The 26,003-nt window shown below is 43.9% G+C and overlaps 1 protein-coding gene across 1 annotated transcript in view; it reads right to left on the bottom strand.

Moving 5' to 3' along the window:
* The window catches only part of GALNT10 (polypeptide N-acetylgalactosaminyltransferase 10), a 225,075-nt gene that overhangs the window by 89,371 nt on the left and 109,701 nt on the right, over nucleotides 1-26,003 (bottom strand). Inside the window, 2 exon segments of the mRNA XM_036848411.1 lie at nucleotides 20,868-21,006; nucleotides 23,635-23,737. Of these exon segments, the coding sequence (XP_036704306.1) occupies nucleotides 20,868-21,006; nucleotides 23,635-23,737 (242 nt within the window).

The raw sequence follows: 26,003 nt of genomic DNA, 5'->3' as shown, positions 1-26,003 counted from the left end.
CAATTCAGTGCTAGTATTACTCTTCTTGGTTCCCAAATAAGCCTATTTTTAGCCCAAGGCGGTCTTCTCAAGTTGGCTCCTAGTCCTTTGCACGTGGTCACAGAGTACTGACAGCTTCTTGGTTTTCTGACAAAAGGTATCAAAAGATTCTCCAGCCTCAACCTGTATGTTTCCTGCTCTAACCTGGAATCAACCATTCTGCCAAGGAAACTTGGCTCTTTAATATTATCAATATAACCATTTAGATGCTGCAATATGGGCACTAAGTGCATTCATTACTATAATGTTGGTTATGGCTTCTACGCCTTTACGGTGGTCAGCACTACAAATATATTTGAATAGATATGAGTTTATGCTAAAATTTCATATATATATACAATTTCATAAACATATAAAATTACAGTTTTACTAAACTTTAATTTTATATTGTACCTCTTTTTTATTGAGATATAATTCACATATCATAAAATTCAACATAAAATTCACCCTTTTAAAGTGTATAACTCAGTAATTTTTAATATATCCACAAAGTTGTACAACCATCACCACTATCTAATTCCAGAACATTTTCATCACCCCCCCCAAAAGAAACTTCATATCTATTAGCAGTCCCTACCCATTATCCACTGCCCCCAGTCCCTGAAAATCACTAATTTGTTTTCTGTTCCCATGGATTTTCCTATCCTAGACATTTTATACAAATGGAATCATATAACATGTGGCCTTTGTGTCTGGGTTCTTTCACTTAAGCATAATATTTTCAAGGTTCATTCATGTTGTAGCATGCATCAGTACCTCATTCTTTTTCATGGCTGAATAATATTCCACTGTACAAATACAACACATTTTATCTATTCATTCATCAACTGATGGACATTTGGGTTGTTTCTACCTTTTGGCTATTATGAATAATGCTGCTGTGAACATTCATGTACAAGTTTTGGGGTAGACATATGTTTTCAATTGTCTTGGGTATATATCAAGGAGTAGAATTGCTGGGCCATAAAGTAACTCCATGTTTAACTCTTTAAGGAACTGCCAACTGTTTCCAAAGTGACAGCACCATTTTATATTCCCACCAACTATGTATGAGGGTTCCAATTTCTCCACATGCTCACCAACTCTTATTATTGTCCATCTTTTGATTATAGCCATTCTAGTGGGTGTGAAGTGGTATCTCATTACAGTTTGGTTTGCATATTCCTAATGATGAATGATGTTGAGCTTATTTTCATGTGCTTATAGGCTATTTGTATATCTTCCTTGGAGAAATGACTAGTAAATATGTATTTCATTTTCATATTGTTCCTTGCTAGTGTACAGAAATATAATAGATTTTTTATATTGAGCCTGTGTCTTGCAACCTTGCTGAGCTAATTTATTAGTTCTAGTAATATTTTTTTGGTGTGGATTCCTTAGGATTTTCTATACACAAGACAGTGTCATCTGCAAATAGAGACAGTTTTACTTCTTTCTTTTGAAACTAGATGCCGTTTATTTCTTCTTCTTGTCTAACTGTTTAGAAACTCCAGTACAATGTTGAATAGAAGTGGCAAGAGCAGACATCCTTGTTTTGCTCCTGACCTTAGAAGGGAAAGCTTTCAATCTTTCACCATTAAATATAATGTTAATGTGCGTTTTTCATCAATGCTCTTTATCAGGTTGAGGGAACTCCCTTCTATTCTCAGTTTGTTGAATGTTTTTATCATGAAGAAGTGTTGGATCTTCTCAAATGCTTTTTCTGCATCTACTGATATAATCATATGGGTTTTGTTCTTTATCCTATTAATATAATGCATTACATTGATTGATTTTCATATATTGAACCAACCTTGCATTCCTGGGATAAATCCTATTTGGTCATGGTGTATAATCCTCCTTATATGTTGCCGAATTTGGTTTGCTAGTATTTTGCTGAGGATTTTTGCATCTATATTCATAAGGGATACTGGTCTGTAGTTTTCTCTTCTTCTTAGGTTTTTGTCTGGTTTTACATATTCTAACTCTGTTGCTAAAAATCTAGGTTCTTAACATTAACAGTTGCTTTTTTCCTATAATATATAACAGTTTCAGAAAAGCAATACTAATATTATTTCTAACAATATGATTACAGAAAATTTAAGACTCCTTTTGTTCTCCATTTCTTTTCATCTTTGGGGTATATTTCAACAGAGATATTAGGGATTTTCCCAGGGCCCAGAAAAGGGGAGCTGAGGACCAGGCAGGCCAAGAGGGAATAACAAAACTGCCCACCAAAAAAAAAAACAAAACTGCCCACCTTGGGACTTCCCTGGTGGCGCAGTGGTTAAGAATCTGCCTGCCAATGCAAGGGACACAGCTTCGAGCCCTGTTCTGAGAAGATCCCACATGCGCAGAGCGACTAAGCCCGTGCGCCACAACTACTGAGCCTGTGTGCCACAACTACTGAAGCCCGTGCACCTAGAGCCTGTGCTCCACAACAAGAGAAGCCACCACAATGAGAAGCCTGCGCAATGCAACTAAGAGTAGCCCCTGCTCGCTGCAACTAGAGAAAGCCTGCACGCAGCAACGAACACCCAATACAGCCAAAAATAATATATAAAATTAAATCTTTAAAAATATATATATGTGATAAAATCATTAGAGGAATGTTAATTGCAGAATCTCGATGGTGGGAATCTCGATGAGTGTTCTACGTGCAATTCATTCAAATTTTCTGTATGTTTGACAATTTTCAGAAAGAAATGCTGGGAGGAAAAAACAGCTCAGGGTCCACGGTCTCCTTAGCTTTAAATTCTACGTCTGCTAGAGGCACCAAGGGAAGCTGCAGGGTAGGACAGGGCAGGAATGAACCCATGGTGTCTGGCTGTGAGCCCAGTTACAGCTGCATGGACAGGGTGCCCCTAATTCTGGCAGTCCAGTTTTGATGGACAGGTCAGTCTCTCTCTTTCCCCTTCTTTCATGTCCCCTCTTGCTCCTGCATCTGGCTGGACTGCTTTTATCCAGGCCCCACCTCCGGGCCCTCCTCTGCCTCTTCCCCCACCTCTCTAACCCCTTTGATCATTTCAGCCAGTCTTCTGGGGGAGCCTCTTCCAACTTCATTATGTCGACCTTCACAAATGAACGAAAGCACCTCTTCTTAAAAATCCCTTTCCCTTAATTTGGCTGCATCCTCTGTGGCCAAGAAAGACAGGTGCTATCTAGTTTTTCTACAAGAGTTCCTGCCTTCCATCCAATTTCACAGGAGGCTCACTCGTTGCGGCAGGGTTGGAGGGGGGGCTAGCTGTAATAAATTGCCTGGAGTCCATGGGGTGAAATACAACAGCACTATTACGGTGCAGAGAGCCCTGGCTCTCTTGAACCCCAGAGCTGGGGCCCACAGCCTGCTGGTAGATACACAAACACCATCATGTACTAAGGGAAGCAGACGATGCCACAACAGACTAAATTCACTTCTAGTTTAACCCAATCTTGGACTTAAAAATTATCCAGAACTTAAATAAAAGCCTCAGCCTTGATCATGTGCTTCTGGGGAGGCGAGGAGGGTCTACTCTTTTTCTCCCTCCTCTAACTATCCACTCATTTATTTACTAAATAAACACAAAATGGCACTTCGACTTTTGCCACAGGCACTAGTCATTAGTTTGGTCCCAGCTTAGTCTACTGGTTTAGATAAAAAATTGTGTGCCATGCTGAAATGAATCTGTCCGGTATCCAGCAGGAAGCTTGGTTCCACAGACTCTCCCACAGGCCACCTCCCTGTTGGGAGCCGGTGTGAAAAGCCCCATTTCTCCTCCTCTTATTAGGCCTCAGATCACAACAGACAGAGGAGGCCTGGGGGTGGCAGGGAGGAAGAGAGAAGGCCACCACCCACCCCAGTGACACCCCCATCTTAGCTGTCACCTCTAAGACCTGTCTGCATGTTGTGTCTTAAGATCTCAACACTGGACAGTAGAGTATGCTCAGTCCTTGTATGTGTGATAAACACGAAGCATCCCTTTGCCCGATGCCTTCAGAGTGTAGTCTCCGGGACGGGGCAACTGGGGCACTGCTCCCAATGCAAAGAGGCTGGGTTTGGCTACAACCAGACAATAATTACCTCCTCCTTCCCCAGTTCATCGTGCCTGACGGTTTATAGAGCACTCTCCCTTTTCTCTAAGCTGCACCAACCCCTGGGAGGGAGACAAACCTGGGCGTGCTAATCCCGTTCTCCACATGAGGAAATGGAGCTCCTAGTGGAAAGTGACTTGGATCCAAGCCTCAAATCTAGAGAGTATTTACTTAAAAGAATGCTTATAATATTTTTCTTGATGACAAAAGTGGCAATTGCTCACTATGAAAGGCTGGAAAACACAGCAAGGCTAAAAGACAACCGCTAATGACTTCAACGTCCTGACACCGGGGGCTGACCTCCATGAAACATTTAGGGTATGTCTTCCTCCAAGCTCTTCTCTGAACAAATATTTGTTTCTACAGCACGGCACATGGCACACTGACTTAATGGCCTCCCAGTGTCCATGGGTCCCCAGATACAGAGTGGGCTCCTGAGACACTTAGAAGGGGCCCTGCAGGGGCAGGAACGGGCAGAGCGATGCCCTCACAGAAGGTCAAAGCAGGGACACCATGACATTTCCATCACATGACATCAATCTGGGTGCCCCCTTGGCTCAGTATTTCTGGCCCCAGGAGACACCATAAAGGAAGAGGCAACTGTGGTACTTCAAACCTTACGACTATGAGCTGAGTGCAAAACATCCCACCCCTTGCCCAAGCACTTCCCTTGTTATCTGGTTCACAATCTGATGAGGTCCCGACCTCAACAGGACAAAGTTGAGTTAGATGTTCACGGTGTGAGGACCAAGAGGCACGGTCAGGGGTGCTCCTTGACACACTTTGAAATGGTGAAAAGAGTAGAAACAAAGTGAATGTTCATCAATGGGGAAAGATTAAATAAATGATGAAAAATTCGAACTAGAGAGTAGTGATAGCAGTTAAAAAATAAGCTGGAAGATGACAATGATTATAAGAGAATATATCTGTTAAGGATTTCTATTCTGTTGGGCATAATAAGCACTTTCTAAGCACTTTATATGCATGAAGTCATTTAATTGTCACAATGCTCTTATGAGGTAGGGACTATCATTACTCCCATTACAATGAGGAGCAAACAAGGCAGAGAGGTCAAATAAACAGCTGGTAAGAGCTGGAGCCTGGATTGAAACCCATCTGTCCTGTATACATAAATATTTTTATAAGGGTAATGTACTATTAATTATACAAGCAAAAAGAAGAATGAATAGATAAAAAAACAAAAACTGAGGGAACTAGGTAGGAGTCTGAAATCCTGGATTCTGGTTTCTGCTCTGCCATGCAACATTCCAAGTCCCATCTTCTTGCCGGACCCTGGGTTCCCCTTATGTCGATAAGGGAGCTGGACAAAGGGCAAGTCTGGCGTGCCTGCTCTGTATTCCTTCTCCTTCTTTTGGTAAGAGCATCCTGATTCTCCTTGGGGAATCTCCCAGCCCTCAATTTCACAGGGTTTGGCGGAGGTCCTTGCCTTGCCTTGAGGGTGGGCAAGAGAGCCTGGCTCAGCCAGGGCATCCCAGCTCCACAGCCCCCGTGGTTGGTTCAGGGATGGGCACCTGTAAATCAGAGTAAATCTTGGCTGAGACAGCTGGGAGAGAGGGAAGCTCTTTTCTGCTGAAAATGAACGTGGGAGGATAGAAGTTTGATCTGCCTGGGGCCACCATACAGACTGTTCCCTATCTTAAAATGAAGTTAGCAGAACAGAAAACAGAGCCAAGAGCTGGAGAGAGAGGTTCCTGCTGGCATCATTTAGGGACCTGGATCCAGCTCTGGCAGAAGCCATCGTCTACTCCTGGCCTTTTCAGTTAGGTGAGTCAATACATTGTCTTTTCTTCAGTCAGTTTGAGTTAGGTTTCTGTCACTTGTAACTATTAAGGATCTTGCTGATATAACTGGATAACCCCTAAGCCCCATCAGTCACATGAATCTGTTTTGGAACTAAGGATGGCTTTTGAAGGACAGAGGCAGAAACTTCCCCAGGTGCTCCCTCTGACCTGAAGGGGGCAGCCTCTCTCATGCTGCAGGAAGAGAACTTTGATCATTCATCGACTAGGAGAAAGTGGCCTGGGCTGAGGCCTGAGGTGGGGGGTGGGAGGCAGTAGGAGGACTCACTGGGGATTGAGCAGCCCCCAGCTGAATATTCCCTAAAGGATTCTGAGCCCTTGGGCATAAAGATGAATCTAATATACTGGCCCTTAACATGCACCCTCAGGGCTTAATGCTGGAGCACTAGAATAAAAAAGAAAAGAAGTCAAAATCAAAGGGAAGCATTTCAAAAATTTTCTCTCCAAGTCAACCTTGAAAAAGAACAATCCAGGCATTTTGAAGGGAACATAAAAAAAAAAAAAACATTTAATTCCCTAACATGGGACACTATCCACAGACCAAATTGAAATGCAAGTCCAGGGACTTCCCTTGTGGTCTAGTGGATAAGACTTCCCGCTCCAATGCAGGGGGCCCGGGTTCGATCCCTGGTCAGGGGAGCTAGATCCCGCATGCATGCTGCAACTAAGAGTTTGCATGCTGCAACTAAGGGTCTGCATGCTGCAACTAAATAGCCCGCATGCCGCAACTAAATAGCCCACATGCCTCAACTAAGAGTCTGCATGCCGCAACTAAGGAGCCCGCATGCTGCAACTAAGGAGCCCACATGCTGCAACTAAGAGCCAGCGCAGCCAAAATAAATAAATAAATAAATACTAAAAAAAAAAAAGAAGTGCAAGTCCATGAACACACCCAATATTGCATGTGCCTAAGGGAGCAAGAGTGCTCTGGGCCTGGTTTCAAATCCCGACTGTGCTGCTCTGCAGCTGTGAGACCTGGGGCAGCTTTCCATCCCTTGCTGAGACTCAGTTTCCTCATCTGTGAAGTGGGGATGGTAACACCACGAGGACGACAGGAGAACTAGGTGAGAATGGACAATTAAAACACCCACAAGGAGGGAGAAGTAGCTAGCTCCGGCCTTGCAGACAGGTAAATGTGGAGGAGAACTCACAGCAAAGAGAACGTTCCTGATTTCAATTCTCTTGGAATCAGGGATGGCCATGCCAGGAAAGGGCAAGGGGCTTCAGTAAGGGTACTTCCCAAGGTGGAAACCGTGGTAAGGGAAGGGGCATAAGCTGAAGAGACCCTCAGATCTGGATTCAAATCTCACCTTTGTCACTTAGAAGTGTGTCACTTGGGGAAGGTCACAGCCTCCCTAAGCCTCAGGTTCCACGTGGGTAAAACGGGGATAAAACTCTTTCCTATTAAGGCTGTCCCAAGGAATAAATGACATACCATACGTGAATGTACCTGGTATAGCATCTGGCTCAGACATGTGAGTTTCCACCTCCCCGAGGCCACGGTGTAGGTCATTTCCCAGCAAACGGTTTAAGTTCAAAATTCTGAAATTCTCCCCTCTGTATTTTGTATAAAGGACAGTTCCTTATAATACAACATTCTCAGAAAGACTATGTCTTCTGGGCTCTGGAGCCCCCAAGAAGCTTAGTGGAAGTTATAAATAGCTCCAGGCTCTGGAACAAAAGGAAGAAACTGGATCTTAGTGGGCGGAGTGTGAAAAGCTCCTGCCCTTCACCCTCATCATCCCTCCAGATGCAGGTTTGGGCCCTCTCCTGACATACCCGACAGCAAAAGCCTTTTCTCTACGGCTGAGGCTCGGCTCCGCAGCCCTTCTCTCCCGCTCCGTGGGGGATGAGACAGGCGTGGGTTTCTCTTTAACACAGTCTGGCTGGAACCAGAGGAGCCGGAAAATTAGTGTGACAACATGTGCTGAGGCTGACACCTTTTTGAAGGTCCTTTTCCATTTAGGGGAGGCTTTGCTGCACCCACCTGCTCTTCCCTCCTCTCAACAGGCAGTTAAGAGAATAACAAAGCTTATTAGTATTAATTATGCACCTCTGCACCACCAGTTCATCACCAGTTTTGTGCCCCCTAACCTGTACCAGAGACTTCAGGTACAAGCAGTATTTAAAGGATCTTGGTTTGTGCAGTCTTTGCCTCTCCCTTCGAACTCACATTTTGGAAAGCCCTTTGCTCAGATCATATCTAGTTTTGAGACAGGTGTAAAAAAAACAACAACAACAGCAAAAATTTTTAAAGCACACAGGAAAACCCAACAGTTTCTTCACATGGCTGTCCCACTTGATAAAACTGGTCCTTCCGCACACGTAACCTGCAAAGTGTTCCATGTGCTCAAACTTTAAACATAGGCTGACAGCAGGAAGGAGGAACTCTGGTTAATCAGTACGGTAGGTGAGGTCAAGAGGCCCGGAATTATCAGCATGAGATAACAACCATAAGGACCACACCTCCCATTAGATGCCAGATGCCAGGCCAACAGAGTAAGGAGGAAACGGGCTTTAATATCAAGATTCTTCATGATTCATGACAGAGGAGAAAAGAAGAAACTAAAATGTAAAGAAACATGTTCAAGGATGTTTTTGCCATTGTTTCCAGAATGGAAACAACCTGTATGCCTGTCAACAGAGCAATGGTTGAATTTATAAGATTCCTGTGTAATATTATACAGCTATTAGAAATGTCTTAGAAAAGTGACCATAATATAAGCGAAAAAAGCTACCTGTAGAATAAAATACATAGAGTATGACCACATTTTTGTGGGGGAAAAAAACCCCAGACCAAAAAACCCCAAACCTCTTGCTATGTCTCCATATGTTGCATAAGCAAAGGAAAAGTCTACAGAATGCTAAACTGATACCATTCACTACCTGGGCAGATTTAGGGTTGCAGGTGGCTGGCTGGGTGGGGGCACTATTGATTTTGTCCCCCAAAAAGGTGTGGAGAAGGAGGCTTACAATCAGGGGGGAGTTATGCTCTAGTCTATGTCACATTGCTCCCAAGGGGAGCTGCTTTGCTTTTCTTATCATCATGCTGCCCGTGATACCATCTTAATGAAGGGAGAGAATTGATAATTGTCTTTATCTTCCAGTCATTATTCTCTTTTTCCTTAAGTCCTTTTGAGGGCAATACCACTTAGAAATCAAACGCATCTCTTTAACCAATTTTACTGAGGGCGATTTATCTGCTCCTGGACAAGCGTATGTTACCTTCAGCAGCAGGAGTGAAAGGCAACTCAAGCAGTGTCCGGGCTGTGTCCATTTATCTAGCCAACCTTGCTCGCTACGCCTGGCCCAAGAACCTTCACGCACAAAGGATTCGAATGTAAAAATGTCTGCTTTCTTCCCTGTGAGGAATGGGTCTCGGTCTTGCGTGATGCAGCAGAAGGAGCACAGGCTGGGGTCCAGGTGTGAGTCTCCTTTGCCTTCTGCAGGCTGTGTGAACTGGTGCAAAGAACTCAGCTTCCCTGAGGTTTAGTGTGTGCATCTGTAAAATGGAGCTAGTAATCCCCATTAGACACAAACGGTTTCAGAGAGGCCAGAATCACAAAAGAGTTGTGACAGAGTTTTTGTAAATGAGAAGATGATGCTGAAACATAAAGGAAAGAAAAACGTCGTCACGCCAAACCTCAAAGTGGGAACAAGTGAGCTGAGGCTGGTGGAGTGCTCAGCACCATGCCTGGCACACAAGCACTAGCTAAATGGCAGGCGTTTAGTATTCATGGAGAACACAGCACCCATTTCAAGAAGGCTTAGAAAACGCGTCTGTTTGCAGAAATGATAAAAGAAAACAAACCACACGACAGCGCACGTGGATGTCGAGTGGTTTTCACCCAGCAAAAATCATATGGGATACGTGCCCGTTTGATTTTCAGTTGACAGGCAGCCATTTTTGTGTATAAGCCATTTATCTCCGTAATTTCAACAAAAGGGCTGAATTCACTGAAATCTGTTTTAAAAATTACAAGAAAAGGAGTCAATTTGAGAAATTTTATTGGCTGCCATTTCATTTTAAGGCTTATGAGCAGCTTTAAATCCCAATATTAGGTCTGATGGATCAATAACTGTTGTCTTAGAAGAAACACTATTGCTCGGAAGAGAGAAATTTAATTTCAGAGGAGAGCCGATTGAAGCTTCCTGTAGAATCAGTGATGCTACAGAGAAACCTGGACTTTCTCCTTTCCCAGCTCACAACTCATTCAGGCTACAGCGTCCTTCTGCCCCCCGCCCCTCCCTACACAACTGCCTTGCTAACAACCTGCCGAACTTAGGGGGTCTGGATCGCTCTCATCCTGAGGATCTCTGGGCGCTAGTCTTACACTCAAGCACTCCACTACAGAAGTGTCAAGTGAGCTTACTCCACCATACAAATCATGACAAAAAGGGTAAGAACTGCTAATACATACTAAATACATCTTCCAAGCCTGTCACTGTTGTACAGAGGGTCTGACATACCTCCTGGCACTGTGTGTGTGTGTGGGGGGGGTGGGAGACGGGTGGGCCCAGACTCCAGCCATTCACTCCCATTGTAGATGGCAGAAGGTGTGCACCGCCCTCACTTTGACCTGAATGTGGCACACAAACTATCATCCTGCACACCACACCACAGACCACGGCTGATCCTGGGTCATTTTTAGATTTACTATCCGTTATGCCTCAGACATTTCTTGCTATTCAAGGAAGGTGAGTTAATTAAAACCACAATATAATATATAATATAATCAAAAAAGGATCCCACCACCATTTCCATTTTTCACAACACAAATGGCATCATTTATTCAACTGCCTACTTGACATCATCATTTGGATGTTTTTAGAACATCTTAACCTTGACTGAAATACAAGTCTTGATTTCCCCCAAGCCTGCTCTTCCCAAAGTCTTTGTTTCTGTAATGGCAACTCCATCTCCCCAGTCGCTCTGGCCAAAAACCTTGGCATTATCCTTGACTCCTTTCTTTTTCTCATATCTATACTGTCTGTAAGTAAATTCTGTAGTCTCCATCTTCAAAGTATATCTAGAATGCGGCCACTGGTAGTCTCTACTCCCACTGTGGTCTGAGTCTGTAATATACCCCTAACTATATTCTCCCTGTCTCTACCCTTGGCCACCTCAGTCTATTCTAACATAGCAACCAAAGGGATCCTTCGAAAATGAAAATCGGATCATGGCGCTCTCTGCTCAAAACCCTCCAGGGATTCCCATCTTACTCACTTTGGTAAAAGCCAAAGCCCCACCATGACCCTGACACTCCTCCAGCCTTGTTTCTCATCACTCTCCTCCTGGCTCACTGGGTACCACAGCCAAGCATGACGGTCTCAGGGCCTTTGTACTTGTTTCCTCTGCCTGCAGGGCTCTTCCCCCAGTTAACTGCCTTGCTAGGCCCCTCACTTCTTCATTTCTCTGTTCACATGTCATCTTCTCAGCAAAGCGTTCCCTGACCACTGAAATAAAATACACCTTATTCCCATCACTTTTTTTTTTTTTTTTTGGCTGTGCCCCACGGCATGTGGGATCTTAGTTCCCAAACCAGGGATCGAACCTGCGCCCCCCTACAGTGGAAGTACGGAGTCTTAATCACTGGACCGCCAGGGAAGCCTCTCTCATCACTTTTTCTACCTCTTACTTTGCTTCTTTCTTTCCCTACATCACTGGAAAATAAATATATTCATTTGTTTGTTTATGACCTCCCCAGCCCAGTAGAATGTAAGCTCTAGGAGGGAAGGAAATTTTGCCCATTTTGTTCATTGCTGTTTTCCCAGGGACTAGCCTACACTAGTAGGCTAGTAAGTAATAAGCACCCATGGTAGGCATACAATAAGTATTTGCTCAATTAATGAGTGAATGACTTGCAGAGAAAGTTTCAACTGACTAACAGGCTTGAGATCTCTTCAAGGCAGGGACTGACATTTCATCATTTTAGTATAAATGAGTAGGAGGAGGCTGCATTTAGGTGGGCAACTGATCGGGGATGGAGGAATGAGAAAGGAGCCCCTAACACACATACACGGTTGCCTTAAATTCCTGATTTAATTAGCTCTGAATACATTCATGAGGTGTCCATGCAGCAGGAGCCCAAGAACACAGACAGCAGCTCTGCCAACAGCTTCCTTTGGTCCCCTGGGGTCCCATGAATGCACAACTGGTGATGCCTTCTGGGCCAGAAAAACTCAATTCTTTTACATCCCAGGCCTTTCCTGCTTGGGCTTTCATCACCATTCCAGAAGATTCCCTGTCTGTTTCTGCATATATTTATAAACATCAGGCTTTCCTGGTTCTCAACCCCCAGCAACACCAAGGCCACATTATCATGGAAGGAAGGTGGTGGTCCCTCAATAGGTCCTCAGCCTCTAGCTCTTCTGGGTCCAGGGAGTGATTTCCCTTCAGTGCTCTCCCTCTTCCTGATTCCCTACCCTTCTATCCGGATGTTGTGGATACTGCAATGCTTAGCAAACCACGATAACAAATCCATTTCCACCTGGATTCTATTATTTTTAATAGGTTTTTGGTGGAGTCTTTAGGGTTTTCTGTATATATAAAATCATGTTATTTGCAAATAGTGACCGTTTTACTTCTTCCTTTCCATTTTGGATGCCTTTTATTTCTTTTTCTTGCCTAATTGCTCTATCTAGGATTTCAATACTATGTTGAATAAGAGTGGTGAGAAGGGGTATCCTTGTCTTGTTCCCGATTTTAGAGATAGCTTTTAACTTTTTATTACTGAGTATGATAGTAGTTGTGTGTTTGTCACATATGGCCTTTATTATGTTGAGATACATCCTTTCTACACCCATTTTATTGAGAGCTTTTATCATAAATGGGTGTTGAATGTTATCAAATGCTTTTTCTGTATCTACTGAGATGAACATATGGTTTTTATCCTTCATTTTATTAATGTGGTGTGTATCACGTTGATTGATTTGTGGATGTTGAACCATCCTCGAATCCCTGGAATAAATTCCACTTGATCACGGTTGTATGATCTTTTTGACATATTGCTGAATTTGGTTTGCTAATATTTTGTTGAGGATTTTTGCATCTCTGTTCATCAGCGATATTGGCCTGTAATCGTCTTTTTTGTGTTGTCTTTGTCTGGTTTTGGTATCAGGGTAATGCTGGCTTCTTCACAATGAGTTGGAATGTACTCCATCCTCTTTAACTTTTTGGAAGAGTTGTGTAGAGTTTGTATTATTTCCTAAATTTTTTGTAGAACTCACCGAGGAATCTGTTTGGGCCCGGAGTTTTCCTTGTGGGAAAGTTCTTAACATAATTTCAATTTCTTTACTAGATATAGGGCCATTTAAATGAATCATTTCTTCTTGAGTAAGTTTTGGTAGTTTGTATCTTAAGGAATTTGTCATTTCATCTAAGTTGTTGAATTTATAGGAACAAAGTTGTTCAGAATATTACTTTACTATTCTCAACAGTAATAGAATCTGTGGTATGTCACCTCTCTCGTTCTTTTTTTAAATTATTTATTTATTTATTTATTTATTTTTGGCTCTGTTGGGTCTTCGTTTCTGTGCGAGGGCTTTCTCCAGTTGCGGCAAGCAGGGGCCACTCTTCATCGTGGTGCGCGGGCCTCTCACTATCGTGGCCTCTCTTGTTGTGGAGCACAGGCTCCAGACGCGCAGGCTCAGTAGCTGTGGCTCATGGGCCTAGTTGCTCCGCGGCATGTGGGATCTTCCCAGACCAGGGCTCGAACCCGTGTCCCCTGCATTGGCAGGCAGATTCTCAACCACTGCCCCACCAGGGAAGCCCTCTCATTCTTGATATTGATAATTTGTGTCTTCTCTCTTTTTTTTCTTTATCAGGCTGCTAAGACATCAATTTAATTGACCACCTCAAAGAACCAGCTTTTGGGTTCACTGATTTTTCTCTGTTGGTTTTCTATTCTCTATTTCACTGATCTCTGCTTTGATCTTTTAAAAAACTTCCTTTCTTCCATTTATTTTAGATTAACTTACTCTTTCTAGTTTTTAAAGTAGACGCTGATGTCATTAATTTGAGACCATTCTTCTTTTCCAATATAGGCATTTAATGCTACAAAATTTCCCCTTACATGCTGCTTTAGTGACATCCCACAAATTCTGATATATTCTGTTTCCTTTATCATTCTGTTCAAAATACTTTCTAATTTTCCTTTCGATTTCTTCTTTGACCCATCTGTTATTCCTAAGTGAGTTACATAGTTCCCAAACATCTGGAAATTTTAAGACACTATTCTATTATTGGTTTCTAAATTTAATTCCACTGTGGTCAGAGAACATAATTTGTATCACCTGATTCCTGTTAAATTTATGGAGACTTGTTTTCTGGCCCAGAATATAGTTTATCTTGGTAAATGTTATGTATGCACTCGAAAAGATTGTATATTCTGCTGTTATTGAGTGGAGTGTTCCACAAATGTCAACTGGGTCACACTGGTTGACAGTGCTGTTCAACTCTACTATATCCTTGCTGATTTTCTGTCTACTTGTTGTATCAATTATTGAGAGAGAAGTGTTGAAATTTCATAATTGTGGCTATGTCTATTTCTCCTTGCAGTTCTATAAGTTTTTGCATCATGTATTTTAAAACTCTCTTATTAGTTGCTTAACCATTTAAGATTGCTATGTCCTCTTGATGAATGATCCCTTTATTATGAAATGACCTTCTTTATCCCTGGTAATTGTCTTTGTCCTGAAATCTATTTGACTGATATTAATATATAGTCACTCCAGTTTTCTTTTGACTAATGTTAGCACAGAAGATCTTTTCTATCCTTTCACTTCTAATTTATTTGTATCTTTATCTTTAAAGTGTGTTTCTTGCAGGCAGTATGTAGTTGGATCTTGCTTTCTTATCTAATCTGACAAGCTGCTTTTCCACTAAAGTAATTACTATGATTATTTAATGTGATTATTGATATGGTTAGGTTAAAGTCCATCATCTTGGTACTTGCTTTCAATTTTTCCTTTCTGATCTTTGTTCTTTTTTCCCTCCTTTTCTGCCTTCTTTTGGATTAACCGAATATTTTTCATGATTCCATTTTATCTCCTTTGTTGGCTTATTAGCTACAACTCATTTTGCCATTTGGGTGCTCCTTTTAGGGTTTACAGTATATACTTTTATATACTTTTAACTTTTAAAGTCTAATTTCAAATGACATTATACCACTTTGTAAGTAGGAGAACCTTACTATATTACATTTCTCCCCTCTAACCTTTATGGTGGGATACATTTTACTTTTATCTATGCTTTAAACGCAAGGATATGTTATTATTTTGGGTTACACAGTCAGATATCTTTTTTTTTTTTAATTTATTTATTTATTTTTTGGCTGTGTTGGGTCTTCGTTTCTGTGCGAGGGCTTTCTCCAGTTGCGGTGAGCGGGGGCCACTCTTCATCGTGGTGCGTGGGCCTCTCACTGTCGCGGCCTCTCTTGTTGCGGAGCACAGGCTCCAGATGCGCAGGCTCAGTAGTTGTGGCTCACAGGCCCAGTTGCTCTGCAGCATGTGGGATCTTCCCAGACCAGGGCTCGAACCCGTGTCCCCTGCATTGGCAGGTGGACTCTCAACCACTGTGCCACCAGGGAAGCCCCAGTCAGATATCTTTTTGAAAGATTTAAACAGTAAGAAAAAATTGTATATATTTACCCACATAGTTACTATTTCCAGTGATCTTCATTCTTTGAGAATGAAGATCCCTTGCTGCTTTTGTAGCCTGCTGGGGATGTAAAGGCACTCAACAGAATCCAGGCCTATTATAATAATATGAGCTTATAAATTCTTTTGAGGAAGTTGAGCACATACCATAAAGTAACCATGTTAATTTAACAGAAAGGAAAAATCAAGAAGGAGCACGGAACCAGGAATCTGGTAGACTCGGGCCTTTTCTTGTGACAAAGATGCCGTTCAGGTTCATTCATTACTGGAAGCTATATTCGTCGACTGGAGAAAGCAGGTCAGGATTGTAGGCTGCTTTCACCCCCACCATGGATAATCTTTGCACGGAAGAAGCTGATCATCCAACGGAGGGGTGTGCCCAGGAACTTTTAGACCCGGGCAACTTCCAGCAGTTGGGACTCCGCTGCTACCAGCTCTGTGCCCTGGAGGGGGCCTCCATGTATGGCTGCCACGCAGCCCAGCAGGGCCCCCGGGGAGAAGAAAAGTGGGCCAGCCCACCAGCCATCCTTGTTCCTGCTCCCTTGGCAGGAGGGGCCGAGGGCAGGCCTGCTCAGAGCCAGCTGGTCACCTCCCACATGCAAACCCAGCAGGTGGGGCCGGACCACCTATTCTCCACTCTCCGTGGCTGCACGCTCCCTGGTGCAGCTTCTGGAGGAAGCAAATGCAGCTGGCGCAAGCAAACAGCTCCTTGGTCCTGTCCTTGACAGGCTGTTGCCAAAATTCAGTTTGAAGGAGTAGAAGGCAAACATAAACCTCAGCTCCTGCCAGAGAAGTTGTTTAAGCTAAAAGCAACAGGAGGCACTGAGTGGCTTGACTGCTCTAACTTCTTCACACATTTCTGCTGTCAAACTGCAGGAAAGATTCTCCCACCCCACTTCCCCTGGAAAAAAAGAAAAGCTCTTCAAGACATCTGTCAACTCATTTATGAAAAGATGGCTTCCCAATGGGATAATCCATGTGAGACAGTTTCTTGCAATTGAGTAAGCAATTTGAGTTTTTATCTTATCAAGATAAGTGCTGCTATTTGCCAATGTGGACTAATAAAGATTAAAGAGAGTTAATTCTTAACTTTCAGGTATTATAACATAATAGGATATTCTGGATAAGATTCCATTTCTCCTTGGTTTGGATCTTTCATATTTTTATTTCCTCTTTTTCACACCATTGTCCTTCTGCTTTCTTCCTTCCCTTCTTGATGTTTCCTTTCCTGTTCACCAATCATGCCTTAACCCTCCTTCCCCTCCTTTACTGTTGGTATTTCTTCTTCCTCCTGCTGCCCTTTCTCCTGCTGCTCTTCACTGCTCTTCTACTCCTCTTCAGCTCAGCTTCAATGCTCATTTGCCCTGTGAGCCTACAGGATGGAGTGTGCTTAGTTGCATGCTTTTCTTTCCAATCCATCCCAGAACACTTTGCTTTTACAGAGACCTGCCCAACCAGGAAATTCCTTTGAACTCAGTGCCTTTGGCTTTTCTCAATAGCTCTTCTTAACTTCTGCCTAGAATTCCATTTGTTGAAAGGTGCCAGTTGTATAGGTGCCAAATATTTGAGGTCTTGTTATGTAATCAGAAACTTGGATATTTTAAATCAGGGAATTTTAGCAGTGCTCTAGTGCTTAAATGAGTCGTAATGAATACATGTTCAAGGCTTAAAGCAAAAAAAACAAAACTTTCATGTGAAAAAATTAACAACAAACTATGGCAAATATGAAACGGATGTTTATAGATGTTCATATTAAATTGCTTATCAGAGCAATGTAAACAATTTTCTTAGCTCTGCAAAATTCCACTGTAGCCCCTTCCTTCAAATTGTGAAGTAAAGCAGCTTAATGATTTTATAAAATCCATCTCTACCATTAAAAAAAAAAAAAAAAGTCAGCTTCCACAACGGGATTCTAAAAAAGGGTGGGTGTCAGGAGCGTTGGATTTAGCGACATCTTTTGCCATAACTTGGATACTGGTTGGGTGGGTGGGCTGGTAATACAGGAGAGCGTTAGGCTCAATTCACATCCACCCAGAACTGGGACTCCTCCCCTTAAACCCAAACCCTGAACCTCTCTGCCAGGTTGGTGAAGCCTATCATCACTTCTCAGAACAGTGTGTACAATGAATAAAATAAAATAGATGCGCTTGTAAAGGAAACCAGTTAGACTGAAATACTGTTATCAAAATAATAAAAGAATTTGAAATAGAGTCATAAATGTGCTTCTTCATTAACACATTAAATGACAAGATCTAGTGGAAGTTCTAAAAACTACCTTCATTCCAAAGCAGTGATGAGTATCTGTGACATTTCGAGATATCTGTAAAGCGATGGGAAAGTAAATGATTTCTTTTGGCGAAAATATCATAGGTGCTTCGTTGCCTACACTCATAACTGAAGGGAACACCAGATTTCAGTGAGAGGTTCATGAAAAGAAAAATGCAATGTTGTTCTCATCCAAGTTTACAGACCCTCCTGAATTCTATTCACAGACCTATCTGTGGGTCCTAGGACACCTTGATTATGAAGACCTTTCTTCTTCTGGGCTGTCGGGAGAGAGCACTGCACTGGGAGACAAAAGGGTTTGTTCCCCGCCCCTGGCTCTCCCTCTAACAGCTGGGAGACTCGCCCCTTTAGCTGTTAAGGCAAAGCACCGTCTTGCTTAGTCCTCTACGTGCAATGTCCTCCCGCAGAGGCTGGTGTCGGGTGGGGGTGTCCCCTGGGGTTCCAAAGCACCCTGTGCCCACTCCCTCACTGGTTCTCACCTGTGGTGTAATGACCTGTTCCTGCCATCCACCCCCCGCTCTTGCCCAAAGCAGCAATAATGACTCATTTATCATTGTGTTCCTGGTATTCAGCACAGGGCTTGGTACACAGAAGACCATGAATATACATTTACTGGATGAACAGATGAATGAATGGATGAAAGCATCTCTCTCTCACTGTAAAAATATTCCTTATTTCACACCAGCAGTTCTCAACCCTGGCTATATGCGAGAATCACGTTCTGAGATTTCAGAAGATCCTCAGACCCAGGCTATCCCTCCAGAGATTCAGACTCCAGTGGCTGGGGTAGGGCCCCAGCTTTTGTATTTTTTTAAAACCACCCCAGGTATAGCCAGAGTTGAGAACCTACAGAACCACAGAGCAGTAGCTGAGGTGAGAGAATAATGCTCCCAGATGAAACTTCTTTCCCAGACTTAGAAAGATGAAATTAGTGAAGAATTCTGAACTCTGCGAGGGGCTAAACATATAAATTGAGTTTCTGACCCTCAGAGTCGGGTCACGGTTCTGAATCCAACAACATCAGTAATAGCTGAACTACATTCTCAGACTTAGGTGAAAAAAATCCCGGGCTTGACAGTGAAGACCATGAAATGAAGTGCAAACCCCCGAGCAAGCCCTTCAAGGCCCTCGCTCCCTCCCCTCGCCGCAAGAAATCCTTGCAAACTGGGCCCAGTCCTGGGCAAGCAGCACACGTTCCGGGTGGGGATTCCTAGCTGTGTGCTTTCCTCATCTACAAAGTGGAGAGGATAATAAAAACGCCAACCTCAAAGTACTGTTGCAGGAACTGAAAGATGTAAGCGGGCAGAAAGCATTTTTGTAAGTAGCCACACATGCTATCAAGATTCTCTATTATTACATTCTACCCACTGAGGCCTTAGAGGTGGAAAGACCTTATGACTTATGGATTCTAGGTCAGACTCCCTGCATGTAAATTCTAGCGCCACCTCTTACCAGCTGTATCATCTCACGGTAACTATTTAACCTTTTTTTCTTTTGGCCTCAATTCCTTATCTGTAAAATGGTGATAAAAAAGGTACCTATCTCATAGGGTTTTTGGAAGGTTTGGCTGAATTAATGCACTAAAAGTACCCTTGGTTCTGGGGCTGGTAGATGCAAACTATTACATTTAGAATGGATAAACAACAAGGTCCTACTGTAGAGCACAGGGAACTCTATTCAATATCCTGTGATAAACCATAATGGAAAAGAATATAAAAAAAGAATGTATGTATAAAAACTTCAGCTTTGCATCGGAATCCCCTGGAGGGCTTGTTAAAACACGGACGGCTGGGCCCCTGTGCAGAGCTTTTGATTCCGTAGACCTGGGCTGAGATCCAGCAATGAGCATGTCTAACAAGCTCTTAGGTGATGCTGCTGTTGCTGGCCTGGGAACCACACTCTGAGAACAGCTGGCTTAGAATAATGCTCGGCACACAGTAAGTACCTAATAAGTGTTAGCTGTTATTATCTTTTCCCAGCTTCTAACTTCTTAGTCCCTGAGCAAAACAGTTTATGCTCCACTTCTACTCAGTACTGCCTTCGAGAAGAGACAATTTTGAAATCTTCTGCTTGCAGTGGTTCCCAAAGTGTGGACCCCGCAAACGTCACGTGGAAGCTTACTTGTAATGAAGTTCTTGGGCCCCGACCCAGATCTACTGAATCAGGGATTATGGGCGTGAGGCTCAAGGTCCTGTGTTTGAACTAATGGCCCACCAGGTGATGCTAATGCACAGCAACTTTAAGAGGTACCCCTCTGCTAGAAAATCACCATGACCACTACAGTACTCCTATTAAAAAGGGGAGGCAGGATGGCTTAAGATCCAGAGTATAGTTTTTGCTTGAACTGGAGCTCAAGAACTGGCTCAGCTTCTTAGTGTGGCCCTACATGAGTTATAATACCCCTTTAAGCCTCAGTTTCCTCATCCGTAAAAATGGGCATCATCACAGGACCTACATCACAGGGACCTGAGACAATGCAAGCGAAGTGCCTGACACACGCTACCTGTTCAAAGAATGTTAGCTGCCACCGTTATCTTTATAATCATTATGATATGTCCTCTCTCAAAGTGAGTTGAGATAGCTTATAACCAACATATAGATGTATAGGTGCACAGGATAGCTAAACTAAAGATTAAAAAAATAAAAAATAAAAATGTCACACACAGAAGGTGGAGAAAGGGAGGGCTGAAACGGCTGCTGCAACTGTCTTGCAAATTGAGGTCTGGACTTCCCTGTGGGCCAGAGTCAAAAAAGGAAATACAGAGGTCATGGTTTCCGCTGGTTGAAAAGAGGAAGGAGACCAGCTCTTTTGGAGAGACAATATTGTCCCTCGGCCACACCAGTTCTAAATTCTAGGAGAATCTGATCACACGAGCCTGTGCACGAAGGCCCTGGGTAACAGGAGGAAATCTCCTCCAGCAGTGCTTTATGTACCTTTTTCTTTAATTAATTCTCAACAAGAGCCCAGGGCAAAATCCTTAGATCCCAGAAGATGAGAGATGTTACACTCACTTTGGGTGCCGAATATCAGGGAGAGAGCGATTCAGGGAGATTTTATCACTGACGTAAATGTTAAATCCATTTTCTCGGTATGCCTGATCCACTCTCTCAGCATCGGTCATGGGGAAGGGCCTCCCTTGTTCTCCGTTTCCTAGGAGCAAAGAGCAAAGTCAGTGTTGCCAATTAAATGGAGTGGGGAAGGGAAGATGAAAAATATGGTTAAATCACCAAGATAGAACTTTACGCTTGATATACAGTATTCCTCCAGATTTTGCAGGGCTAAAGAGGGGAGGGGAATGAGACTCAGCCATGGGCGTATCATGCACTTCAGACCTGTTCTCATGTAATCTCCCCAGCAAAGTTATCAGGGTAGGCATACGAGCCCTCATTCTACAGACAGATAAACCAGGACTCAGAAAGGCTATAATACCAGGTCTCTGGGCTCCAAAGCCCATGCTTCCCCCCACTCTGCCAGGAGCCCCAGTCATCCCTGACCTTTAAGTCTGATCACCTGGACGGGAGGCCAGGTCACTTGCCTATGAGCTGATCAACCTTGGGCCAGTACTACCTCTCTGAACTACATGTACCTTGTTCCTGTCTGGTACCACACCACGCTGAGAAAGTCAAATGAGAGGTTGCATACATGAAAGCTTTCTGTAAACTATAAACCCTATAAACCATGTGAGGAAATACTATGATTTACTCTCCAGGCAAGGCAAGCTTTATACATAAATCAAAATTGCCACAAATGATAAACGATGTTTTGATTTTTTTTTAAGCCAGCAAACAAATTAAGATTTGCCTAGCCTAGGCCTGGATTGCCTGAAAAGTGTTGTTTTGAGCAATGGATTTGGGTGGATCCAGCACCAGTTTTCCTCTCTCTTTACAATCCATCTGGGGAAAGAGTCCCTGATGCTCCAGGAAATTACTCTCTGGGTTCCCAGGGTGCAGATGGTACGTGGGGATGTCCCCCAACCCCTGCAATAATAGCCCAAGCATCTGCCATTGGCCAGGGTGTGGAAGAAAGGGTAATAAAAGTCAGGTGATTCAACATCACCTCACCTTCTGGAGCCCGTGGATGGAGCAACACCCCGTTTACTTTGCAAAGTAAATGTTGACAACATCAGCTTGATGACAAGGTGCAAGCAAAGAGGGGAGCCCAGGGGTGGTGTCTACTCCAATCCAGCCCAACGAGAGAGAGGACTCCGCCACCTGTAACTTGCATTGCTCTGTGATAAGACACTGCTGGCCAGTGCCCAGCACAGATCCCGCAAGGGACACAAATGCAACAGGCAGAAAAAGAAGAGCAGAAGCATCTGTTCGGGCGGGGAGGGAAGCTTCGGGAAGGCAGTGCAGGGGAGCGATTCAGAGTTCAGGCCCTGGAGCTGGGCAGAGTGGAGTCTGAAGCCCAGCCCTGCTGCTCCCAGCTGTGTCACCTCAGGAGCACCTTCAGCCTTTCTGCGTCTTGAGTTTTGCCCTTTGTATTCCCTGGGATGAGAAGCTTCAATGTGATGATTAAGGAGGGAATGCAGGGCAAGATGCCTGGCACACAGTGAGTGCTCAACACACGCTGGTTATTATTACTCTCAACAATGTCGCCACTGCTTACTCTTTTCTGGCTAGTTAGCCCAATGTTCTAATAATTCCGGTATAACTGCCTGGAAAATTAGCTCTTTTCAAATGTTTCCTTTCTTAATTTAGGCAGCACCCTCCCCCCCCCCTTCATTTTAAATCACTGACATATAGAAAAATGCATGTCCTGTCTTCGATTTCCCTGACCATCAGTGGTTACATCAGCTCTATTCAGAGCCTTATTGTCATCTGGTTTTGTCACAGTATAACTTTAAAAAAAAAAAAAATCAATAGTGGTGGGTACCTCTAACTGAGATAAAAATGAATAAAATACAATCCCTTATATTTCTGCGGTGCTTTCCAGTATTGTAAATTATACTTTACTTGTCGCCTTCACAACAACACCCTGAGGTTATCAAAGTAGGAAGCATGAGCCCCGCTGACAGAGGGGGAAACCGAGGCTCCAGGAGTATGGAATTTATCTGATGGTCACGTGGCTGGTAGGTGGTATCTGAGCTGCTCTCCTGGCTCCTAGCCCAGGCTCTCTCTCGAGATGACTCGCCACATAATTTCTGCACCACCCCACCCCTTCCCAACTCTGCAGTGTAACAGCAACAGTTCCAAAGGCTAATTAGGCAAAGAAAACTTCAGCTGAAGCCCACTAGATTCATTCAACCTTGTGGCTATGGTGCTGGGTAGGGATCAACTCAGCCCTCTAGACCTGAGTTCAAGGCCCAAGCCTGCCTCTTTCTCACTGTGTGACTATAGGCAAATTACCCCACCTCTCTGAGCTCCAGGTCCCTTCTCATCAAATGCGCTACAAAGGTTGGTTAGGAGTTTCACCAACAAAAGCGTGGACCTTGGGCCCTGTTCACCATATGTGTTCAATAAGTGTTGGCTCTTATGATTACTGCTCCTCATTTTAGTGGTAAAATATCTTCGAGGAGGGAGACATTTTCTATCACCATAGAGGTAGCAGGGCAAAGTCCCGAAGGCAGTGGATCTGGTGACGTGAGTGGAGAAAGGGGTCAGCTAACAGGTGAAGCGGGGGATCCCAGGAACCAGGGGAAGGATGACGGCAAACGGACAGGGAGTCAACAGGAGGTCCAGATAACCCCGTTAAACACACACATTCGCACACACACACACACACGCGCGTGTGCAAACACTCTCCCGGGGACCGTCCGTGGATGCTCTGCTCTCGTACCTACACGCTGAGCATCCCTCTTGATGGCTTCTTTGTCGTGCCAGTCCTTCAGCTTCTGCCCATCTCCCAAGAAAAAGGTCTTCTTCTGCTGATTGTGTGAGCCCTTAAAAAAAGACAAAAACTGTGAAATAGAAGAAAAGGGGAAATAAGTTTAATAACAGAGACCCATAAATTACACTGCCTAAAGGAGCTTTCAGTATTGACTGAATGCCTGTCATCATTGGTTCATGTATTAATTTCCTCAGTATAGCTTTGTTAGTCCTGCTCCGTGCCAGCCAGGTGTGCAGTTCAGAAAGATGACACACAGTGTCCACCCTCCTGGAACTTACAAACCCGCGGCAGAGAAAACAGATGGACAGACATTCCTTTCATGGAAGAGAGAAAGAGGTAGGTGTGATGCTGTCCAACAGAAATATAACGTGAACCACCTAGGTGAGCTGCATATGTAACTTTACATTTTCTAGTATTCACATTTAAGAAATTTTTTAAAAACAGGTGAAGTGAGGGACTTCCCTGGTGGTCCAGTGGTTAAGACTCCGTGCTCCCAATGCAGGGGGCCCGGGTTTGATCCCTGGTCAGGGAACTAGATCCCGCATGAAGAAACTAAAGATCCCACGTGCCGCAACCAAGACCCAGCACAACCAAATTAAAAAAAAAAAGGTGAAGTGAGTTTCGATAATATATTTCATTTAGCTCCATATACTCCATCTAAAGTATTATCATTTCAACACACAGTGGAAAAAAGTGTTGAGGTATTCTACATTCTTTTTTTTTTTTTTGTACTAAGTCTTCAAAATCCAGTGTGTATTTCACACTTGTGTTCATCTCAGTTCAGCCTCATTCCAAGTGCTCAGGAGCCATAGGTGGCTAGTGGCTCCGTACTAGACAGGGCAGAGGCAGGGAATCTTGGGTGAGAGGTCTGGAGAAAGTGCTAGAGGACTTCACTTCTGCCTGGGAGAACTGGGGAAGGTTTCATGGACATGGGGGCCTCTGGGCTGGGCTTCAGATAAGCGAAATGAGAGGCAGGCAGAGCACATGGCCTGGGCATAGACTTCCAGGTGCAGGTGGAGCACGGCAGGGCTGGGCTGGGCCCAAGGAGCACAGAGCACAGGAAGAGAAGTGGGGTCTTGGTCATCTCTGCAGTCCCAAAGAAGGCCCAGTCCCAAAGAGGGGAAACAGCTGTCAAATGTGTGTGGAAGGTCTGAACAAGCACTTAGATGGCTGAATGAAAACAGGAATATATAGCAGCCACAGGAGAGTAGTCCCAGGGGCTGGGAGAGGAAGGCATTTATTTTGTGTTCCGGAAGGTGAGCCCATGCTGGTGGGCCCATTAGGAAGCAGTTTCCCTAATTAAAGGAGGCTGCATTCCAGTGTCTGGGGTCATCAGAAGGTGCCAGATGCTTTCCCATGCCAAGAGTCCAGTCTAAAGACTTGGCCCCAGGGCTCAGTAAGAGTCTTCCCAAAGTAACACTGCTCCACACGGCTGTTTAAGTACCTGTGTTCACCTACATGAGAACAGCTTTCCACCTCACCTTGCCCATTAAAAACCCCGCACACCTGTTCTTGCCACTGTGGCATGCAGAATCCACTAGTCCTATTTCCTATATAATTAACTAGTCCCTGAATGCGTGGTGTGCTGGAACATTAGCACTCACAAGAAGCCACTGGAATAAAACCATCCTCACTCCTGTTTATTAAGGCTCCGGCTGATTCTCGCGTTAGCAGATTTTCCACAATGGCTCTAAAGATAATAACAATCCTTGGCATTCCCTCTCCTACAGACCTCTCTGAGTTGCAAGAAGAAAACTCTGAAAGTGGGCCTGCCAGACGTTGTGGTCAGAGAGGGAAAGAAAACTGCAAAAACAAAGGCCACGTGCCTGCAAACAGTTCTCGGGGGCTTAGAAATCACAGGAGCTGAGCTGGAAGTTCCTTCAGCAGGTTTCAACTATGGTGAGCTACATTTCTACAGGAGACCCTTCGGTGCTACCTTGGGAAGGTGAAGGCTGAGAGTAAGAGCTTGACTCCCCTCCTTCAATCAGACCCGCAATGCATCTGTCTGTTTTTTATACCGGGGTTCCATGTGGGATTTCATTTTTAAAAGGTCCTCTGCTAAAAACAAACTGACAATCAAATCTCCGAACAAGCGAACACATATACTTGGAAACTGAGCTGGGGCCACTGCCCTATTTCACAGACAGGGAAACTGAATCTTGGAATGGGTCAGGGATCTGCCCAAAGTAAATATTCTACCTCTAGATGTCAGGATTGGTCGGTCAAGGGCTGGTTAGCAATCTTTCCTCCAGCCCTCCCTCCCAATTCCTTCTCCCTCTTCTGCTACCCAAAGACTGGGAACTTCCACTGACGACATT

The sequence above is a fragment of the Balaenoptera musculus genome, chromosome 3 (assembly GCF_009873245.2).
Source record: "Balaenoptera musculus isolate JJ_BM4_2016_0621 chromosome 3, mBalMus1.pri.v3, whole genome shotgun sequence".
NCBI lineage: Eukaryota > Metazoa > Chordata > Mammalia > Artiodactyla > Balaenopteridae > Balaenoptera > Balaenoptera musculus.
Note: the sequence above shows the minus strand (reverse complement) of the source record. Positions and strands in the feature narration are given on the sequence as shown.